The sequence below is a fragment of the Sapajus apella genome, unplaced genomic scaffold (assembly GCF_009761245.1).
Source record: "Sapajus apella isolate SASKATOON/1434 unplaced genomic scaffold, GSC_monkey_1.0 scaffold189, whole genome shotgun sequence".
Taxonomy (NCBI): domain Eukaryota; kingdom Metazoa; phylum Chordata; class Mammalia; order Primates; family Cebidae; genus Sapajus; species Sapajus apella.
Window position 1 is genome coordinate 151,703 of NW_022437129.1, and position 22,068 is coordinate 173,770.

The window sequence follows — 22,068 nt, forward strand, 5'->3', positions numbered from 1 at the left end:
AATCCCAGCTCCTTGGGAGGCTGAGGCAGGAGGATTGCTTGAACACCTGGGAGGCGGAGGTTGCAGTGAGCTGAAGTTGCATCATCGCACTTCAGCCTAGGGTACAAGTGCGAAACTCCATTTCAAAAAAAAAAAAAAAAGATGCATTTTGTAGTTTCTCTTTGGCATAAATGAATTGCCGGCATCACTACTTTTGTGCTTTGGAATCATTATTAAGTAAAATAAGGGTTACCTGAACACAAGTACTGTGATACTGCAGTGGTGGATCTGATAACCGAGACTGCTTCTAAGCAACTAATGGGTAGGTTATACATACAGCTTGAGTATACTTGATGAAAGGACGATTTATGTCCTAGGTGGGATGGATTAGGACAATGTGAGATTTCATCACACTGTTCAGAGCAGTGTGCCATGTAAAACTTAAGAGTTGTTTATTTCTGGGATTTTCTTTTTTGGACCATATTTGACTGTGGATACTGAACCACAGAGAAAGGGGACAGCTGTACATGCATGCATATATATAGACATATACATATGATGATGATAGTCTAAGAAGAGGACCTCAGTTTAAATAATTAGATGAAAGGTTAAATATGTACATTCAGTGCAGATATTTTTGGTGAAGTATATAAAATTGATTCCTATATTCACTAATTTTGTCTACCAAGAAGAAAGAGTTGTAGTGGTAAGAGGGTAAAAATTTAAAGTTGTAAAGCAGAAAAAGTTGCCAGTGTAAGTAGAAAAGGATTTGTCTGGGATATATTTTAAAATTTACTTGTTATTAAATAGTCAGAGTTAAGCAGTTACTGTGAGTTTCTCCTGATAGTGTATGTTGCTGTCATTAAGATAAGTAGCAGAACTTATCTGCTACGTAGCCACTGGCTGGTCGCAGTGGCTCACGCCTGTAATCCAGGCACTTTGGGAGGCGGGTGTGGGTGGATCACCTGAGGTCAGGAGTTTGAGACCAGTCTGACCAACATGGTGAAGTCCTGCCTCTACTAAAAATGCAAAATTTAGCCCGGTGTGGTGGTGCCTGCCTATAATCCCAGCTATTCGCGAGGCTGAGGCAGGAGAATCTCCTGAACCCAGGAGGTGGAGGTTACAGTGAGCCGAGATCGCACCATTATAGTCCTGCCTGGACAGCAAGAGCAAAACTTGGCTTTACAAAAAAAAAAAAAAAAAGCAACATAATGTTTCCAAGATATGTGCCAAAATCAGAATACAAATTTAGTTTTCCTTGGTCCACTGGGTCAGATGTTTCTGGTTTTGTTTTTGTTTTATTTGTTTATTCATTTTGAGATGGAGTCTCACTCGGTTGCCCAGGCTGGAGTGAGGTGGCATGATCTTGGCTAATTGCAACTTCTGTCTCCTGGACTCAAGCAATTCTCCTGCCCCAGCCTCCCTAGTAGCTGGGATTACAGGCATGTGCCGCCACACCCAGCTAATTTTTGTATTTTTTTTTTTTTTTTGAGACAGAGTTTAGCTCTTGTTACCAAGGGTGGAGTGCAATGGCGCGACCTTGGCTCACCACAACCTCTGCCCCCTGGGTTCAAGCAATTCTCCCTGCCTCAGCCTCCCGATTAGCTGGGACTACAGGCGCAAGCCACCATGGCTAGCTAATTTTTGTATTTTTAGTAGAGACAGGGCTTCATCTTGTTGACCAGGATGGTCTTGATCTCTTGACCTCATGATCCACCCGCCTCGGCCTCCCAAAGTGCTGGGATTATGGGTGTGAGCCACCGCGCCCGGCCTAATTTTTGTATTTTTAGTAGAGACAGGGTTTCACCCTGTTGGCCAGGCTGGTCTCGAAGACCTGGCCTCCCAAATGCTGTGATTACAGGCATGAAGCGCTGCACCCAGTCTTGGGTCACACACTTCTATATGTTCTTCAGCATGTTCTGCCATCATCTTAAGATGGTTTATTAATATCAAGGTTCATATTTAGTCTCCTGTTGTGTCTTCAAAATTGCTTTCATCTTTTCATTTAAAAAAAAAATTTTTTTTTTAAAGATGGGGTTTCACCGTGATGGCCAGGCTGGTCTTGAACTCCTGATTTCAGGTGATCCACCCACCTCAGCCTCCCAAAGTGCTAGGATTACAGGCGTGAGCCACCGCGCCCAGCTCTTTTTTTTTTTTTTTTTGAAACAGGGTCTTGCTCTGTCGCCCAGGTTGGATTGCTGTGGCATGATCTCAGCCCACTGCAACCTCCATCTCCTGGGTTCAACCGATTCTCCTTCCTCAGCTTCCCAAGTAGCTGTGATTCCAGGTGCCCACCACCACGCCTGGCTAATTTCTGTATTTTTAGTAGAGACAGGGTTTTACCATGTTGGCCAAGCTGACCTCAAACTCCTGGCCTCACGTGATTCTCCTGCCTTGGCGTCTCAATGCTGGGATTACAGGCGTGTTTTACTGTGCCTGGCCTCTTTTCAACAATTTTGTATCATGGTAAAATATACATTGCATAAATTTTACTATCATAATCGTTTGTTTGTTTTGAGACAGAGTTTCACTCTTGTTGCCCAGACTGGAGTGCAATGGCGTGATCTCGGCTTACTGCAACCTCTGCCTCCCAGGTTCAAGCGATTCTCCTGCCTTAGCCTCCCAGGTAGCTCGGATTATAGGTGTCTACCACCATACCTGGCTAATTTTTGTATTCGTAGTAGAGAGGAGGTTTCACCATGTTGGCCAGGCTGGTATCAAACGCCTGACCTCAGGTGAGCCACTGTGACTGGCCTATCATAATCATTTTTAAGTATATAGTTCACTGGTGTTACATACATTTCTGATGGTTCTACTTTTTCACATTCCCAGAATACTCCTCATTTATTTTAAATTCTTACTTATAACAAGCTGAACCAGGCAGCAGTAGGAGGGAGGTGAAAAATAAAAAAAGAAAAAAGCTTAACCATTTGAACAAGCTGCCTTCCTCAGGCTGTTTTACATAGAAAAATAGAGGGAAATAAGAAAGCGGACCTTTATGAGAACAGAAGATATTTCATGAACTACTATGCGGTGGGAAGACCACTATTCTCAAGTGGCGATTGTATCAGTTTCTGTTAAGCATTTGCCCTTCTTGGATTATATAGTTAGAAAGGCCCACACGTCTACACCAGTGCCAGCAAGCTGTGGCCAGGGCTCTTGGTGCTGTGGAGGTTGACTTTTGTAGCATGCATAGGAATGGAACATGATAGGTAGTTGGCCAGATTCCAGATTGGCTTTGCAGAGAAAGTGCCCGGAGCCTGAAACTCTGTCCAGGCTTTTTTCATTTCTTTGATCATTAGACCTGGGAGGGAAGAAAGGAGGAGAGACACCCCTGGTGGAAAACACCATAGCCTCAAAGATGGGGCTCAGAGAGGGTCAGCTCCATGTGGTGGCTCTTTAGGAATAGGCCCTGTGGCAGCTCCGCTCTCACTGAGGCTTTGGGAGAGCAGCTTGTAGTCTTAGAGGCCTTGTTCTTAGATTTTTAGATTCTTAACAATAGGAATATTGATTTGGGGCCTTCTTTTATAACATGGGTGTTAGGCTAATAATTTCCCTCTGAGCATTTTAACATGCCACAGTCTGTCTTCACTAATTTTTTTTTCACCACTTCATGTATAGTAAAAGAATTTGGAACATTTAGTATTGTAGGGATTTTCCAGTTCTGTTTTTTGTTTTTCCTCTATCCCACCCCCGGTTCTGGTTTTGAAAGAACATTTATCCCTGAAATTGCATGGCTGTTAGTTCCTCTTTGTGGGGATGGTTCTTTGACTTGTTCTTACCATCCTTATGTAAAAGATTGTTCTTTTCAACCTAATTCTCTCTCTTTTTTTTTTTTTGAGACAGAGTTTCACTCTTGTTGCCTAGGCTAAAGTGTAATGGCATGATCTCAGTTCACCACAACCTCCGCCTCCCAGGTTCAGGCGATTCTCCTGCTTCAGCCTCCCGAGTAGCTGGTATTACAGGCATGCGCCACCATGCCCGGCTACTTGTGATATTCAAATATTAATACACAGTTAATATAAAAGTCTGAGCCCTAATGATAAATGAGATTATGTTTGTGGGTTTTAATAAATATAGGAAATAAAGAGTAAAATAATGAACGTCCATGTACTTACCAACTTAACTTATCTTTGTCTAATTAGCAGGGTTATGTAGATTTTAACCTTGGTGGATAGCTGAAGAAATTGAAATTAATAGCTTTTTGGGTTTTTTTGTTTGTTTTGAGATGGAGTTTCACTCTTGTCATCCAACTGGAGTGCAGTGGCGTGATCTTGGCTCACTGGAACTCAGCCTCCCGAGTAGCTGAGATTACACTCAACTGCCACCACACCTGGCTAATTTTTATATTTTTAGTAGAGACAGGGTTTTACATGTTGGCCAGGCTGGTCTCCAACTACTGACCTCAAATGATCCACCCACCTCAGCCTCCCAAAGTACTGGGATTACAGGTGTGAGCCACTACACCCAGCCAGTTTTTCTTTTTTTCTTTTTTTCCCTTGAGACAGAATCTAGCTCTGTCGCCCAGGCTGGAATGCAGTGGTACAATCTCTGCTCACTACTACCTCTCAGGCTCAAGTGATTTTCCTGCCTCAGCGTACTAAGTAGCTGGGATTATAGGCGCCCGCCGCCACATCCAGCTAATTTTTGTATTTTTTCACCATGTTGGCCAGGCTGGTCCCAAACTCCTGACCTTAGGTGATCTGCCCTCCTTGGCCTCCCAAAGTGCTGGGACTGCAGGCGTGAGCCATCATGCCTGGCCAGTTTTTTATTTATTTATTTATTTATTTATTTTTTTGAGACGAAATCTTCTGTCATCAGGCTGGAGTGCAGTGGCTGCGATCTCAGCTCACTGCAACCTCTGCCTCCTGGGTTCAAGGGATTCTCCTGCCTTAGCTTCCTGAGTAGCTGGGACTGTAGGTGCGCACCATCACATCTGGCTAATTTTTGTATTTTTAGTACAGCTTGGGTTTCACCATATTGGCAAGGATGGTCTTCATCTCTTGATCTTGTGATCTGCCCATCTTGGCCTCCCAAAGTGCTGGGATTACAGGTGTGAGCCACTGTGTGTGCCTGGCTTTTTTTCTTTTAAACGTGAAGCCAGAATCAGGAATACTTCTAGGGGCAAAGGATAGTTTGTTGTATAAATCAGCTGTCTCAATTTCCTCTTAGGACAATTGACAGGTGTAGTTAACATGGTTGCTTAATATGGGCCTCGTGATCACAGTTCTCCCATGGGGCTGTCCACTAGAGGGTGGCATTCTTTAGAGAACATGACTGTGTAAGTAGCATCAGAGCATGTTGTATTGGTGATAGATGTTTTGAGAATTCATAATTACTTAATTTTTATTGATAGATTATTTTATATGATTATTAAAATAATTATTTCATAGAGGATTTATAAAAATATGCTTTTACATTTAAAGGAAATGGAGGCTATCTGAAGAATTTAAATTATTTCTGATCTTAGACATTATGTTGAATACATTGAAGAAAATAGCCTGGTTGATATTTTAGTCAATGTCTCTTTAAAGGTTGCATTCTCATTTCTCATTACAGAATCATTTTTTAGTCATCCTTTTCTTGAGCAAGTTCCGATTAAGAAATGTGAGTACCCATTTTTTGTATTTTTATTTAAAGATGAATGCAGGCTTTAGGAAAAATTAATGATTTTTTTATTATGAAATTAATCTTCCACTGTGCCTCTTAAAATTTCATTGAATTTACCTTTTTTTTTTTTTTTTTTTTTTTTTTTTTTTTTTTGTTTTTTTTTTTTGTCCGGTTTTGGTCTTTCACCCAGGCTGGAGTACAGTGGTGCAATCTCTGCCTCCTGGTGCAAGTGATTCTCCTGCCTCAGCCTTCCGAGTAGCTGGGATTACAGGTGGTCACCACCACGCTTGGCTAATTTTTGTGTTTTTAGTGGAGACAAGGTTTTACCATGTTCGCCAGGCTGGTGTCAAACTCCTGACCTCAAGTGATCCTCCCTCCTCAGCCTCCCACAGTGTTGAGATTATAGGAGTGGGTCTCTGTGCCTGGTCTGATTTTCTTAGATACTTAGGATTGTGTTTATAATAATAGTTCTATTTTTCCTTCTAAAATGAAGTTGGAATAGTTTTAGTAATTGCTGCATTTTTAGTTTTATCAGCTATGATAATAAGTAGGTGAATGCAAATTTGGGGGGAACACAAAGGTGTGGTAGTTTTGGCAGGTTTTTCTATTATACAGGTCATGTGACTGCACTACAAAATGATGTAGTTCATTTGTGTTTCTTCCCCCAGCTTGCCCAGTTCCAGTGCCCGTGTATTCTGGTTCTGTCTCTGGAAGCTCCTGTGTCGGCTCTCCATCTTGTCGTTTTGCTTCTCCACCAGTAAGTTCTGGTTTTATTAAAAGGAATTTCAGAGTTAGTGCTATTACATCTGTTCTCAAATGGAACATGCACATATGCTGTGGATATTCTTTTTATGCATAATGTTTACTAATGCAGCTGAGGTTTGGGAGAAAGCGTTATATTTGGGTCAAAGGGACCTGTATTTGGACCTCTGCCCATATGTTACTGTGTAAGCTTCAGCAAGAAATGCCACCTCTCTGGGCCATTTTCCTCTAAACAGTGAGTACAGTACTATCGCCTTTTTATACCGTATGGTGTTTTGGTGATGATACTTGTAAACAAAGAGTAACCATTACAGGTGGTTAGGCAGTAGATACTTATTTTGTCTGAATGCAGTAGACGTGAGCTTGGATTTTTTTGTATGTGGAATTTCTACTGATGGAGGAGTCACCTCTGAGCCAGATTTCTCTGACTTAAATTCTCTTAATCATGATTTCTGGCCCTCTAAGGTGGCTTCTACTCAAACCTCTTCCTTTCCCTGAACCTCCCAAGTCATTTTCTTCATGGCTGTGTTCCCTGCCATCTCAGTACTTCTTCCTAATCCCGAGGCCTTCTGATCACTCTAGTCACTTCTTCCTACTCTACTCTCCCAGGGTTTTACCTAGCTCTCCTCTTAGGTGTTTGTTTGTTTGTTTTGAGATGGAGTCTTGCTCTGTCACCCAGGCTGGAGTGCAGTGGCGTAATCTTGGCAACCTCCGCCTCCTGGGTTCAAGCAATTCTCCAGCCTCAGCCTCCCAAGTAGTTGGGACAACAGGTGCATGCCACCACACCCAGCTAATTTTTTTGTATCTTTAGTAGAGACGGGGTTTCACTATGGTGGCCAAGCTGGTCTCAAACTCCTGACCTCAAGTGATCTGCCTGCCTTGGCCTCCCAAAGTATTCGGATTATAGGTGTGAGCCATGGCACTCAGCCCCAGACTTGCATTTCTTGAATTCCGCTGGCAGAAAGGTAGGGGAGCCATAAAAGTGAAGCATCTCAGAGGTTTAAGTGGATGGGGCTTGGAGCCTCCACGTCCCTTACCTGTCTTATGAACTAGGACACCTTTTTTTTGTATGTCAAGTGAGTGCAATTTACCTACCTCATAGGGTTCTTCAGGCATAAGTGAGTGCAAGCAATTACTGCATGCAGTGTGTGGCACATAGTATATAATGCAGGAAGTGTCAACTGTTAGGTAAAGCAGGTGCACATGTAGCCTGTTGCAAACCGACAAGTCTCAAAACTGGCAGCAAACCTTTCTTACACAGCCCTGCAAATTCATACCAAATAGATAATGGAGATTATGTTAATAAGTCTTATGTTACATTCTTGTGAACTAAAAAATTAAGAGCCAGGCACACTGTCACCAATCCTAGCCCTCCTGCTTGCCCGCTCAGTGACTTTGGGCCAGTCAGTTAGAGAGGTGGGCCACGGAGCCCTCATCTGGACCACAGGCTTGATTAACCTTTGTTTGCAGGCTCCTGGTAGTAGTATGTGGGAAGTGCCTAGCCATCGCAAATTCTCTATAAATTGTGGCCATTATTATAAACCATATACTTGACACAATGTGATATGAAAAGCAAGCTTGTGCTAGAGAAAAGAACAACAGAGAAGAATCTAATTTTGGGAGAGCAAACATAAAGGAGCCTGTGGGATGGTAGTGTGACGGAGGGATGAGAGGCCAGCAGGGAGGATGTTGAACTGGAAATTTTCTTTGACTGGAGAGAACATTTGGAGGTTTTTGTTGGTTGAAAGAGGAGAACAAAATAGGAGCCAGGCTAGGGCTGCCAAAGAGTAGGTGAATGTAGAACTAACTGGAGGAGTGAAGAGAGGCAGGACAGAGAGAAAGTCTTTTTAGATGTTAAAAACTCTGGTGGACAAACCTATTTTTTTTTTTTTTTTTTGAGACGGAGTTTCGCTCTTGTTGCCCAGGCTGGAGTGCAATGGCGCGATCTCGGCTCACCGCAACCTCCGCCTCCTGGGTTCAGGCAATTCTCCTGCCTCAGCCTCCTGAGTTGCTGTGATTACAGGCACACGCCACCATGCCCAGCTAATTTTTTGTATTTTTAGTAGAGACGGGGTTTCACCATGTTGACCAGGATGGTCTCGATCTCTTGACCTTGTGATCCACCCGCCTCGGCCTCCCAAAGTGCTGGGATTACAGGCGTGAGCCACCGCGCCCGGCGACAAACCTATTTTTACTGAGGCAGGAGTATTGCTTGATCCTAGGAGTTCAAGACCAGCCTTGGCAACATAGTAAGAACCTGCCTCTATTAAAAAAAAAATCCTAATCAAGTATCTTTTTTTTTTTTTTCCCCAGAGTTTCACTCTTGTTTCCCAGGCTGGAGTACAATGGCACAATCTGGGCTCACTGCAACCTTCACCTCTGGGTTCAAGCGATTCTCCTGCCTCATCTTCCTGAGTAGCTGGGATTACAGGCGTGAGCCACTGTGCCGGGCCTAATTAAGTATCTTTATTTGCAGCAAATCAGAGTTCCCATTCTGAAATTATATGTACTCTTTAAAAAAAATACAATATGGGCCGGGCGCGGTGGCTCAAGCCTGTAATCCCAGCACTTTGGGAGGCCGAGGCGGGTGGATCACGAGGTCAAGAGATCGAGACCATCCTGGTCAACATGGTGAAACCCCGTCTCTACTAAAAATACAAAAACATTAGCTGGGCATGGTGGTGCGTGCCTGTAATCCCATCTACTCAGGAGGCTGAGGCAGGAGAATTGCCTGAACCCAGGAGGCGGAGGTTGCGGTGAGCCGAGATCGCGCCATTGCACTCCAGCCTGGGTAACAAGAGCGAAACTCCGTCTAAAAAAAAAAAAAAAAAAAAAAAATACAATATGGCCGGATATGGTGTCTCACGCCTATAATCCCAGCACTTTGGAAGTCCCAGGCAGGTGGATCCCTTGAGGTCAGGAATTTGAGACCAGCCTGGCCAACATGGCAAAACCCTGTGTCTCGGTGTTTTTTTCAAATACAAAAATTAGCTGAGCATGGCTGCATGTGCCTATAATCCCAGATACTCAGGAGGCTGAGGTGGGAGAATCACTTGAACCTCGGAGGGAGAAGCTGTAGTGAGCTGAGATCGCGCCACTACACTCCAGTGTGGGTGACAGAGTGAGACTCCATCTCAAAATAAGTCACTGGCATAAACATATCCTTTTTAAAATGTCTTATTTATTAGAGTTCTTTAAAAAGTAAGGTTAGGCCAGGCTCACTGGCTCATGCCTGTAATCCAGCAGTTTGGGAGGCTAAGGTGGGTGGATTGCTTGAGGTCAGGAGTTTGAGACCAGCCTGGCCAACATGGAGAAAACCTGTCTCTACTAAAAATTAAAAAATTAGTCATGTGTGGTGGTGTGTGCCTGTAATCCCAGCTACTTGGAAGCCTGAGGTGGGAGAATCACTTGGACCTGGGAGGTGGATGTTTCAGTGAACTGAAATTGTGCTACTGCAGAGTGAGACTTTGTCTCCAAAAAAAAAAAAAAAAAAAGGTAAGGTCAGCTGGGTATGCTTGCTTGCACCTGGAAGGACTTTGGAAGGCCAAGGTGGGAGGTTTGCTTGAGCCCAGGAGTTCGAGACCAGCTTGGGCAACATGGGTGAAATCCCCTCTTTACAAAAAATAAAAAATTAGCTGGGCGCTTGAGCCCCTGAGTTCGAGGCTGCAGTGCGCTGTGATTGCTCCACTGCACTTCAGGCTGGGTACAGAGAGACCTTGTCTCAAAAACCAACCAACCAACCAATAAACACCATTTTAGGAAGGCTTTTAAAAAAATGGAAATGAAGTGGAAAGCAGGGGAAAAAAAGAAAGTAGGAACATTTGTATATAATTTTTAGTTAGTGGGATCAGAAAATGGGATGGTTTGATGGGACCTTATATTTAACATAAACTGCCAAAAATAAGATGATTTCATACATGTGTCCCGTTCCTAGGACTGGTGTAGAATCATACAGAGGCTTGATATACACAGGCGTGCAATGTAACATTGTCTTTTTTACATTCTCATGTAAATATTTAGCTGCTACTTTATTCCAGAAGAATTGTAGGCCCCCCAAAACCAAAAAATTATGAACAATAAAAAACTCCAAATTGCTCTTTTAATTATTGATACTGACTAGAAATTAAATGCTATTTAGATGGTAAATCTTGAAGATTTATTTAATTATAGGCAGAGTTTTGTTCTTCTTGCCCAGGCTGGAGTCCAATGTTGCTATCTTGGCTCACTGCAGCCTCTGTCTCCTGAGTTCAAGCAATTCTCCTGCCTCAGCCTCCCAAGTAGCTGGGATTGTAGGCATGCACCACCACACCTGGCTAATTTTGTATTTTTAGTAGAGATGGGGTTTCTCCATGTTGGTCAGGCTGGTCTCTAACTCCTGACCTCAGGTGATCTGCCTGCCTCAGCCTCTCAAAGTGCTGGGATTACAGGCGTGAGCCACCTCGCCCTACCTATTTATTTAATTATTTTTGAGACAGAGTCTTGCTGTGTCACCCAGGCTGGAGTGTAGTGGTGTGATCTCAGCTCACTGCAACCTCTGCCTCCCGGGTTCAAGTGATTCTCCTGCCTCAGGCTCCCTTGTAGCTGGAGTGAGCCACCACGCCTAGCGAATTTTTGTATTTTTAGTAGAGACAGGGTTTTGCCATGTGGACCAGGATGGCCTTGAATTCCTGACCTGATCTGCCTGCCCTGGCCTTTCAAAGTGCTAGGATTACAGGCGTGAGCCATGGCACCTGGCCTATGTATTCATTTTATAACAGTTATTGAATACTTTGTGTGATGTCCTGGTTTATACTAATGAATGAGATGGCCAGGTCCCTAACATTAAGCGGTTTTGATTTAATTGTATGGAGAAGAGGTAGGTAACTCAATCATTGCTAGAAGCATATGTATATGTGTCTTCATTGCTTATGGGAATGTGAATAGGGAACATCAAAATTAGACTAAGCACTCAGAATAGGGGATTGTTTGAGCTGAGTTTTGAAGAAAGTTTGCAAGATGAATTAGTGAAAGAATGATACTGTAAGCACAAGAATTTCTGTACCCGAAGTCATAGAAGCATGAGCCACTGAAGGAATTCTCTAGCTCTCCGTGGCCATTTACATTTAAATTTGTTAAGATTAAGTGAATTGCCCCACTGGCTGCTCTGAAAAGTCATCTTTACATTGTTGCTCCTCTGTCCGACTATGTGCTCACAGCCAGCCACCTCAGCCACCACGGACTCCAGCAGCTTTATCTCCAGAGTCCCTGAACTCTCACTTTCTTTTTAATCCCCTGCATTGGATCACTGGCTTGCCCTACCATGTCAGATGCAGCTGTAGATAACAGCTTCGAAATCACCACCCAAGGACTTAAGGAGAAGGAGGAAGTTGTGGAAGAGGCGGCAAATGGAAGAGATACCCCTGTTAATGGAAATGATAATGAGGAAAATGGGGAGCAGGAGGTTGTCAATGAGGTAGATGAAAGAGAGGAAGAAGGTGGGGAGGAACAGGATGAAGAAGAAGGTGATAGTGAGGAAGAGGAAGCTGAGTCTGCTGTAGGCAAGTGGGCAGCTGAAGATGATGAGCTTGACGATGTCGATACCAAGAAGCAGAAGACCGATGACGATGACTAGACAGCAAGAAAGGAAAAGTCAAACTAAAAAAAAAAAGGCTGTGTGACCTATTCACCCTTTACTCCATCTCAGAATCTAAAAGTGGTTACCTTTGAGTAGAGAAGCCCACCTGCTGTGGGCAGTGTCACCTGCAGATGACCACCCAGCCCAAACCATGAGAGTTTGCAACAAGGGAGGAAAAAAGAACCAAAACTTCCAAAGCCCTGCTTTTTTATTTTTAAGTACTTTAGAAAGGAAATTTGTATTTTTTATTTACATTTTATATTTTTGTACATATTCTTAGGGTCAGCCATTTAATAATGTCAGATGACCAAACCAGCCTTTGGAGCATTCTCTGTCCTACTTCTGACTTGTGTGACCATGTTCATTATAATCTCAAAGGAGAAAAAAAGCCTTGTAAAATAAGCAAAAACGACAACAGAAAAAAATCTTATTCCAAGCATTCCAGTAACTTTTTTGTGTATGTACTTAGCTCTACTATAAGTAGTTGGTTTGAGCGCTACTCAAAGGTAACCTTATGGTTAATAAGGTCAAACGTAAAAGGTTTCTTTTTTTTTTTCCTTTTTTGTCTGTTTGCTTTTTTTGGTCTGTTTGATATATGTGTGAAACAATACTGTCCAGCAATAAACAGCAATTTTATTTTGCCGAAGAAAAAAGTGAATTTTAAAATTCACTTTCTTTAGGTCTTTTCACATAGTCCCATATTTCTTGGAGACTTTGCTCGTTCCTTTTTTCTCTAATCTTGTCTTCTCGTTTTATATCATTAAGTTGGTCTTCGACTTCTGATATCTTTTCTTCTGCTTGATCGATTCAGCTGTTAAAACTTGTGCATAGTTCGCGAAGTTCTCATGTTGTGTTTTTCAGCTCCATTAATTCACTTATATTCCTCTCTAAATTGTGAATTCTTATTAACATTTCGTCAAACCTTTTTTCAAAGTTCTTAGTTTCTTTGCATTGGGTTAGAACAAGTTCTTTTAATTCACAGAAGTTTCTTATCATCCACTTTTTGAAGCCTGCTTCTGTTAATGGAACACACTCGTTCTCCATCAGGCCTTGTTCCGTTGCTGATGAGGAACTGTGAACCCCTGTAGAGGGAGAGGCGTTCTGATTTTGGGTATTCTCAGCCTTTTTAGGCTGTTTTCTTCCCTTCTTTATAGATTTATCCATCTGTGGTCTTTATAATTACTGTCTTTATAATTGGGTTTCTGAGTAGACGTCCAACTTGTTGATTCCCAGCACTAAAATCTGAGCAACCCACTGCGCTGGCCAAAACAGTGGCGTTATGATTGATGGTGCTTTTCTGACTCTGTACCAAGAACCGCCGCACCAAGGAAGCAGCAAAACCGCTTCGCCGGCCACAAGAGTCGTGCTGGCGACCCGTGGGGCTCCTCCGCTGGGAATCTCCTGGTGCGTGAGCAACAAAAATTCATTTGAAAGTGTGGTGTCCGCTCGTTCTCTGCACTTTCACTGGGAGCTACAATCCCGAGCCGCTAGTGATCAGCCAACTTGGATCTCTCTTCCTATGCTTGATAGGTATACCTGAATGTGATGAAGAGAATCAGTCCAAGCTGGAAAATATGCTTCAGGATATTATTCAGAAAAACTTTACCAACCTAGCAAGGCAGGACAATATTCAACTCCAGGTAATACAGAGAACACCACAAAGATATTCCTCAAGAAGACCAACCTCAAGGCACATAATCGCCAGATTCACCAGGGTTGAAATGAAGGAGAAAATACGGAGGGCAGCCAGAGAGAAAGGTCAGGTTACCCATAAAGGAAAGCCTATCAGACTCACAGCAGATCTCTCAGCAGAAACCCTACAAGTTAGAATAGAGTGGGGGCCAATATTCAACATCCTTAAAGAAAAGAACTTTCAACCCAGAATTTTACATCCAGCCAAACTAAGCTTCATAAGCGAAGGAAAAATAAAATCTTTTGTGAACAAGCAAGCACTCAGAGATTTCATCACCACCAGGCCTGCTTTACAAGAGCTTCTGAAAGAACCACTACAAATAGAAAGGAACAACCAGTATCGGCCTTTCTAAAAAATACCAAAAAGTAAAGAGCATCAACATAATCAAGAATTTCTATCAACTAATAGGTAAAACAGCCAGCTAACATTAAATGACAGTATTAAACTCACATATATTAATTCTAAATTTAAATCGACTAAATCCCCTAATCCAAAGACACAGACAGGCAAAAAAAGCCAAAACCCATCGGTATGCTGCATCCAGACCCATCTCACATGCAAGGATACACAAAGACTCAAAACAAAGGGATGGAGAAAGATTTACCAACCAAATGGAGAGCAAAAATAAATAAATAAAAAGCAGGAGTTGCTTTAAAGCAACAAAGATCAAAAGAAGCAAAGAAGGATATTACATAATGATAAAAGGATCAATGCAACAAGAAGAGCTAAAGATCCTAAATATATACGCACCCAATACAGGAATACCCAGATATATAAGACTTATAAAGAGACTTAGACTCCCACACAATAATAGTGGGAGACTTCGACATCAATATTAGACAGATCAATGAGACAGAAAATTACCATATCCAGATCTGAACTCAGATCCGGAACAAGTAAACTTAATTAACATTTATAGAACTCTCCACTTTAAATACACAAAATATACACTCTTATCAGTACCACATCACATCTATTTACAGGTTTCAATGAAATATTGGTTGGCTGCTTGTTTGTTATTTTCTTCCCTCATTTTTTTTTTTTCATGTCTCTATTAGTAATCACAATAATAGGGATACCCATTTTTAGACTGCATTCTAGCCCGGGCAATAAAGCAACACCCCTGTTCTCCCTCCCTCTTCCTCTTTCTCTTTCTTCCTCTCCTTCATTCTTTTTTTTTTTTTCTTTCTTTCTTTCTTTTTCTTTTCTTTTCTTTTTTTTTTTTAAATAAGCAGTATAGGTGGAAGAGATAAATAGATATTTTACTGTTGACCAGAATGTGTCAGCACTGTTTGTGTAAGGTCAGGATTCCCCTAGCCCAGTAGCACAGTTTCCTTATCTACAACTAAGAAACGGACTTTTTACCAATAGCCACTAAGGAGAAGAATGAAACTGACTTTGTCTTGAGTGGCTGACCAAAAAAAAAAAAAAAAAAAAAAAAGAAAGGCTTTGCCTGGGCAGTTCCTGAAAAATAAATAAATAAAAAAAATTCACTTTCTTATTGACACCGGCCACATTGCAAGTGCTTAGTAGCCTTAGCTAGGTGGTGGCTCCCATGGTGGATGACTCGAATGCAGGCCTTTTCTATCATTGCAGAAAGGAGAAGGCTGCACTCAGTTCAGTTTGGTGATGTAGAGAGCATTGGTGATGGGTGAAGGGAAAGAAAGCTAGAGAGGTAGCAGAGGCTCAACAGGATTTGGATGTCAAGCAGAGGAATTTCAGTTGCATCCTTAAAAGTTGTAGTGAGCCATTGGAATGATTTTAAAGTGAAGAGTGATATGATCCACTGTGTGTTTTAGCTAGATCCCAAAAGCAGGGTGGAGGACTAGGTTAGAGTCAGAGAGGTCTCCACCAGAGGAGAGAGAACACCTTGAGACCCTTGCACCTTTTGTTACTACCATCATTATTGTCATTGTCATCATTGCTGTTTTGAGAACGAAGCCTGAACTAGGTGGCAGTAGGAAAGGAGAAGAGGAGAACCAGGTAAGAGAAAGGCAAAGAACACACAGATCTTGAAGATTGCTTGAACTTGGGACCTGAGGAAGAGAGAGACCTTGCTGGTGACAATGGCTGCCTGGCAGGGTCACTCTGAGGGAACCTGGGGAGCAGTGCTTTGGAATATAAAGATGATGAGTTGAACTTGGGACCTGAGGAAGAGAGAGACCTTGCTGGTGACAATGGCTGCCTGGCAGGGTCACTCTGAGGGAACCTGGGGAGCAATGCTATGGAATATAAAGATGATGAGTTAATGTACAGGCATGGATTTGTTGTATAGGCAAGTGAACTCGTCAGAATCTTGGCTGGAGATCAAAATGTGGGAACCATCGGGCACGGTGGCTCATGCCTTTAATCCCAGCACTTTGGGAGGCTGAGGCAGGAAGATCACAAGGTCAGGAGTTTGAGACCAGCCTGGCCAATATGGTGAAACCCTGTCTCTACTAAAAATACAAAAACTAGCCAGGTGTGGTGGCATATGCCTGTAGTCCCAGCTATTCAGGAAGCTGAGGCTAGAGAATCGTTTGAACCCAGGAGGCAGAGGTTGCAGTGAGCCAAGACTGCACCACTGCACTCCAGCCTGGGTGATAGAGGGAGACTCCATCTCAAAAAAAAAAAAAAAAAAAAAAAAAAAAAAAAAAAAAAAAAGGGGGAACCATCATTCTATGAGTGGTAAAGGTAGGAGGGACGGTGAGCATGGTCACTAGGGTAAATACAACAAGTAAAGTGTTAAGGGCCCAGAGTGGCTCCTGTGGAACTCTATACTCATCTTCTCTTCCTTTTTAAGGGGCAAATGAGAAGTATGTACTCACAAAAGAGACTCAGAAGGTGTCCCCAGGAAGTAGGAGGAAAGGAGAAAATAGGATCACTGAATGAAGGAAGAGTGTTTAGAAGAGTGATCTACAGTGCAGATGGAGCAGAGTTCAAGTACCTTAAGGAATAGGGGAAATACCTGCTGGACTTGGCAATAGAAATTATTGGTAAACTTAGTAAAGGCAATTTTATTCAAGGGTTAAAGACAGAGTGGGTTATGATGAATTAAGGGATATATAGGATGTGATAATTTCAAGAAACGTTAAGAAATTAAAAAGAGGCCAGGCACAATGGCTCATGCCTGTAATCCCAGCACTTTGGGATGCCGAGGTGGGTGGATCATGAGGTCAGGAGTTCAAGACCAGCCTGGCCAAGATGATGAAACCCCGTCTCTACTAAAGCTACAAAAATTAGCCAGGCCCCGTGGCAGGTGCCTGTAATCCCAGCTACTCAGGTGGATGAGACAGGAGAATCTGAATCTGGGTGGTAGAGGTTGCAGTGAGCCAAGATTGTGCCACTGCACTCTAGCCTGGGTGACAGAGTGATATTCAAAAAAAAAAAAAAAAGGAAAAAGCAATGAAGAGATGGTAGTTCGAGAGGGTTGTAGGGATTTGAGATGTGAGAAAGTTAAACATGGTTATGTACAGAGGGGAAAAATGCCTTAATAAAGAGAGAGGGTGAAAATGTCAAGAGCTGAGGGGAGTTTTCCTACGTCACTGGGGACGTAGAGGAGCATGGGATGCAGAGCAACAGGTAGAGAGAGAGAGGAGCTCCCATGGAAGAGAAGCATCTCGTCTTTTAGGAGACAGAATGACCAGGGTGGTTGTAGATAGCAGGAGAAAAAACTGAGAAACTGGGAAAGTTCCTGCCTAAACCACTGAAAAGAAATTGTGGAGGCAGATACTTAAAATCACATCTCAGCTTGACTCCTTTTTTTTTTTTGACAGTCTCGCTCTGTCACCAGGCCGGAGTGCAGTGGCATGATCTCGGCTCGCTGTGACCTCCGCCTCCTGGGTTCAAGTGATTTTCTGCCTCAGCCTCCTGAGTGGGACTACAGGCGTGCGCCACCACACCCAGCTAATTTTGGTATTTTTAGTAGAGACGGAGTTTCACCATGTTGACCAGGATGGTCTCAATCTCCTGACCTTGTGATCCGCCCAGCCCAGCTTTACTACTTTTTAATTGTGTGATCTAGGGCAAATTACCTGTCCGAACTTTATTTATATGTGAAATGGAGTTCAGAATAGGGCTAAAGTTAGGTAACATGGAAAGCTCTTAACAATGCCTAGCCCATGGTTGGGGCTCAGTAGTCCTAGTTCTTCCATCTTCCCTTCCCTTCATTACCTTGAGATATAAAGTCTCTTCAAAAAATGTGAAACGAAAATTTCACATGAAAATGATTGATAGAAATGACCTATATCATGGCACCGTGACATTCAAAGGAGCAGCAGCAGTAAACCAGGTAGTTAAAGCTTGGGTTTGAAGAGCATCATACAGTATTTTTCCTTTCCTTAAATAGAGGCAAAGATGAAACAGGTTAATAGGGGCTTAACACAAAAAGCTATGAAGTTCATTGTTGTAGAAAACCATTGTATAATCACGATATTCAATGAGTTGTCAATTAGGGTCCTTGAACTAGATAAATGACAAAAGATGTGTAGCTAGTTATAACTAAGTATTTGTTTAAATATATTTACATGCTTTTTTTCCCTTCCCGTCCTACCTCCTACTAACAAACCAACTACTCCCCCTGTTAAACAAAAACGAAAGGAACACATGCATACCTGTAAAGTTTTCCAAGTCTATAAATACATTTCTGGTCTTAAGTGCGGGCAACATTACTGATTTGTCTACTTTTTTACATAATGTGGTCTCTTGCTTTCCTGTTTGTAATTTTTCTTCATAATAGATTTAAAACTTTGGTGTGTGTAAGATGTCATTAATTTAAAGTCTCTGAACATTTTGTGTTTAGTCATTAAGTGGACAGTTATTAAGTATCTGCTTTGTTAGGCCATGAGCTAGAACTGGTGATGTTGTGATAATAAAAACTCAACTTTCTCAAAAACTTCCAGAGAGGGAGGCAAGTACATGTGATAAGTGGTGTAATATATTTTTAAGTATCATTTTTGGAAAACATTTTAGAAGTCTTTATGCAAACACTTTTAAAAGAAAGGTTTTCTAAAGGAAAACTTTTCCAGATTTTTTGAACCTTAGATGGAATTGGACTTTATGCCCGCTTTTGTGGGGAAAAAAAAATTTCCTTAGTCTAGTCGCTGTTCTGACTTACATTTGATTATTAGGCCAGTTTTAATTTTATGTTGTTAATTTTAGTCCCTTCCAGATATGCAGCATATTCAGGAAGAAAACTTATCTTCCCCACCATTGGGTCCTCCCAACTATCTACAAGTTTCCAAAGATTCTGCCAGTACTAGTAGCAAGAACTCTTCTTGTGACACGGATGACTTTGTTTTGGTGCCACACAACATCTCGTCAGACCACTCATGTGAGAATCTTTTCTACTTATACACATTATATTTCTTAATCTACTAAACTAGCATCTTTTTAAAACCCATATATTACGCTTTCTTGTGTAGGGCACCTTTTCAAATGAGCATTTTATTTAGTTGTTTGAATTCTTAGAATTATATTCCTACCTTTCTAAAATTTGCTCAGTCATCTTCTATTAAACAATAATTTTGGATTCTGAAGGTACACGAAAACTTTAAAGGAAATGATACCAAATTCTGTTTGTATCCAAATAGAAAGAAATAGAGAAATCAGCCGAATGAGTGAAACTAAGGAAATAAATTAAAGGAACAACTCATCTGGGGAAAAACCTGAGTCAGAAGCGTGTTAAACAATCTGAACATCCTTCAGAAAATACTTTTCTAAGTTAAGGAATGAGCTTCATAGATATATGGGAAGAGTGTTCATAAAGGAACTAGAATTCAAGTGACTAAATAGAGCCAGTGTACTTTGGAATAGTGAAGGGTACCAGAAAAACCTACAAAAAGGAGAGATTAGGTAAAACTATTAAACAGAAAGAACCATGGTTTGGTCATAAAGGAATAGTATCAGAAAAACTAGAGATTTGATTACCTTAATAATTGAATAATAGCAAGTGCTGACTATGTGCAGAAGTTTGTATCAGGCCTTTTTAGTTGTTCATCTAGTACTGATTTAGTAGATGCTCATCCTAGGCACCGTGCTAGTTGTGCTAGTTGTTGTAAAGACCGTAATGCCTAGGCTGAATGTCACTAAGTATTAGCTGACTGGGGAAGGGAAAACATGGACTGCAGCAGCAGTGCTGTGGCAGTTTATAACCAGCACTGTGAGAACTGAGAGTTACCTATAAAAGTCAATTAGTACAATGGTTTTATGTTTTTTACAAAAAGTAATTAAAACTTTTAAAATCATGAAACATTTCAAACAAAATATATAGCAGATACTCAAGGCACGCACTAGGCTGTGGTGTTACTTTTATATAGGTCAACATTTTGCCATACTTGTCTTAGATGTCTTTTTTTAAAAGATACAAAAGGCTGTAAGTACAGCTAAAGTGCCTTTTCTCTTTCCACTCTTGGTAGGAGTATATTCTTCCTGTAGATTTTATATTTTTACATATAATTGCATCCATACATAATGTAGAATTTTTGTGTTTTTGCAGTTACAGGTTGAACCTGCCAAATTAGAAGATCTGAAATGCTCCCAAATCTGAAACTTTTTGAGTGCCAGCATGAGGCTCAATGGAAATGCTCATTGAAGCATTTCAGATTTTAGATTTTTACATTTGGAATGCTCAGTATAATGTGAATATTCTAAAATTCAAAATTCATTTTTAATACCTGAATTTTACAATGTAACTAAAACACTGTTTATCCATTTCCCTACTGATTTATACTTGGGTTATTTCTACCTTTTCTCTATCCAAAATGTAATGAGCCAAGCATTGTGGGTCACACCTGTAATCCCAGTAGTTTGGGAGGATGAGGAGGAAGGATTGCTTGAACCCAGGAATTTGAAAACAGTCCGAGCAACATAGTGAGATTGTTTCCCTATAGAAATTTAAGTTAGCCAGACATGGTGGTGCACACCTGTAGTTAGAGCTTCTCTGGGGCTGAAGTGGGAGGATCACATGAGCCCCCCAAGTTCAACACCAGCCAGGGCATCATGGCGAGACCCCACCTTTACCAAAAAATAGAAGAAGTAGCTGGGTATGGTGGCCTATGCCTGTAGTCTTAGCTTGGGAGTTTGAGGATATAGTGAGCCATGATTGTGTCGCTGCACTCCAGCCCGGGCAACAGAGTGAGACCCTGTCTCAAAAATATATATAAAATAGACATTCATGTGTATGTGTTCCAGAATTTCTTTTAACTAAAAACCTTAGATATCTACAACCTTAACTCTATAATATATTGGTACAAACAACTTGTACCAATATTCTCTGTCATGCTGTCCTAGTGTTATAATGGTGTTCTCCTATATTCTAAAGATTTTTTTTTCCACATATAACTTTACCTGTAATTCATTTTTATAGATGGAGCAAGGTAGATATCGATCACTTGTCCTATTTATTAAATATTTGTCTTTTCTCTGCTGATATGTGGTGTCACATTTGTCATGTCAACTTTAAATACAAGATAGGGTTTCTTTTAAGATTTGCTATTCTACGGCCAGGCGTGGTGGCTCACGCCTGTAATCCAAGCACTTTGGAGGTCAAGGCGGGCAGATCACCTGAGGTTGGGAGTTCAAGACCAGCCTGACCAACATGGTGAAACCCCGTCTTAAAAAAAAAAAAAAAAGACTTGCTATTCTAGTCCATTGGTCTATTTGTCTATATTATAATAATTTTCAAATTTGTGTGAGTATGTGTGTGTGGTCAGAGAGGGCAGGAGAGCATTCCAGTATTCTTGGCCCTTTCCCCCCACATACTGTTTAATTTCAGCTTGATAAGTTTATAAAAACCATTTTGGGATTTTGATGGGAAATGCATTGACTGTATAGTATGACTTATTTAGGGACAGGTAGGTTCTTTGCAGTATTAAGTCACTTAATCATGAATGTGTATTTCTCTACTTAGGTTTCTTTATACTTTCTACATAAAGAGCATTCACATTTTTTTTTTTTTTTTTTGAGACGGAGTTTCGCTCTTGTTACCCAGGCTGGAGTGCAATGGCGCGATCTCGGCTCACCGCAACCTCCGCCTCCTGGGTTCAGGCAATTCTCCTGCCTCAGCCTCCTGAGTAGCTGGGATTACAGGCATGCGCCACCATGCCCAGCTAATTTTTTGTATTTTTAGTAGAGACGGGGTTTCACCATGTTGACCAGCATGGTCTCGATCTCTTGACCTCGTGATCCACCCGCCTCGGCCTCCCAAAGTGCTGGGATTACAGGCGTGAGCCACCGCGCCCGGCCGACATTTTTTGTTTTATTCTGGTTACCTTGTTTCTTGTATGTCGTGATGTCAATGTTTCAAAACTGCTCCTGTCAAGATCTTTGTGCTGCCAAATCCTGGGGGCCAGTTCTCAGTCCTCATTGTCCTGATATTTCCACATTTGTTACAGTTGATCATGCCCTTTTTTTTTTTTTTTTTTTTTTTTTT

At 41.6% G+C, this 22,068-nt stretch overlaps 2 protein-coding genes across 6 annotated transcripts in view; both read left to right on the forward strand.

Moving 5' to 3' along the window:
* Positions 1 to 22,068, forward strand: part of ULK2 (unc-51 like autophagy activating kinase 2) — a 109,594-nt gene that overhangs the window by 43,204 nt on the left and 44,322 nt on the right. For all 5 annotated transcript variants that reach the window (XM_032269191.1, XM_032269195.1, XM_032269194.1 and 2 more), the window contains 3 exons: positions 5,539 to 5,586; positions 6,258 to 6,346; positions 18,798 to 18,969. In XM_032269191.1, the coding sequence (XP_032125082.1) occupies positions 5,539 to 5,586; positions 6,258 to 6,346; positions 18,798 to 18,969 (309 nt within the window). The remainder of the gene's footprint in view (positions 1 to 5,538; positions 5,587 to 6,257; positions 6,347 to 18,797; positions 18,970 to 22,068) is intronic.
* Positions 11,019 to 11,997, forward strand: LOC116543550 (prothymosin alpha-like). Its single transcript, XM_032269196.1, has one exon. It carries the CDS (start codon positions 11,651 to 11,653, stop codon positions 11,960 to 11,962), a length of 312 nt encoding a protein of 103 aa, XP_032125087.1. The 5' UTR covers positions 11,019 to 11,650; the 3' UTR covers positions 11,963 to 11,997.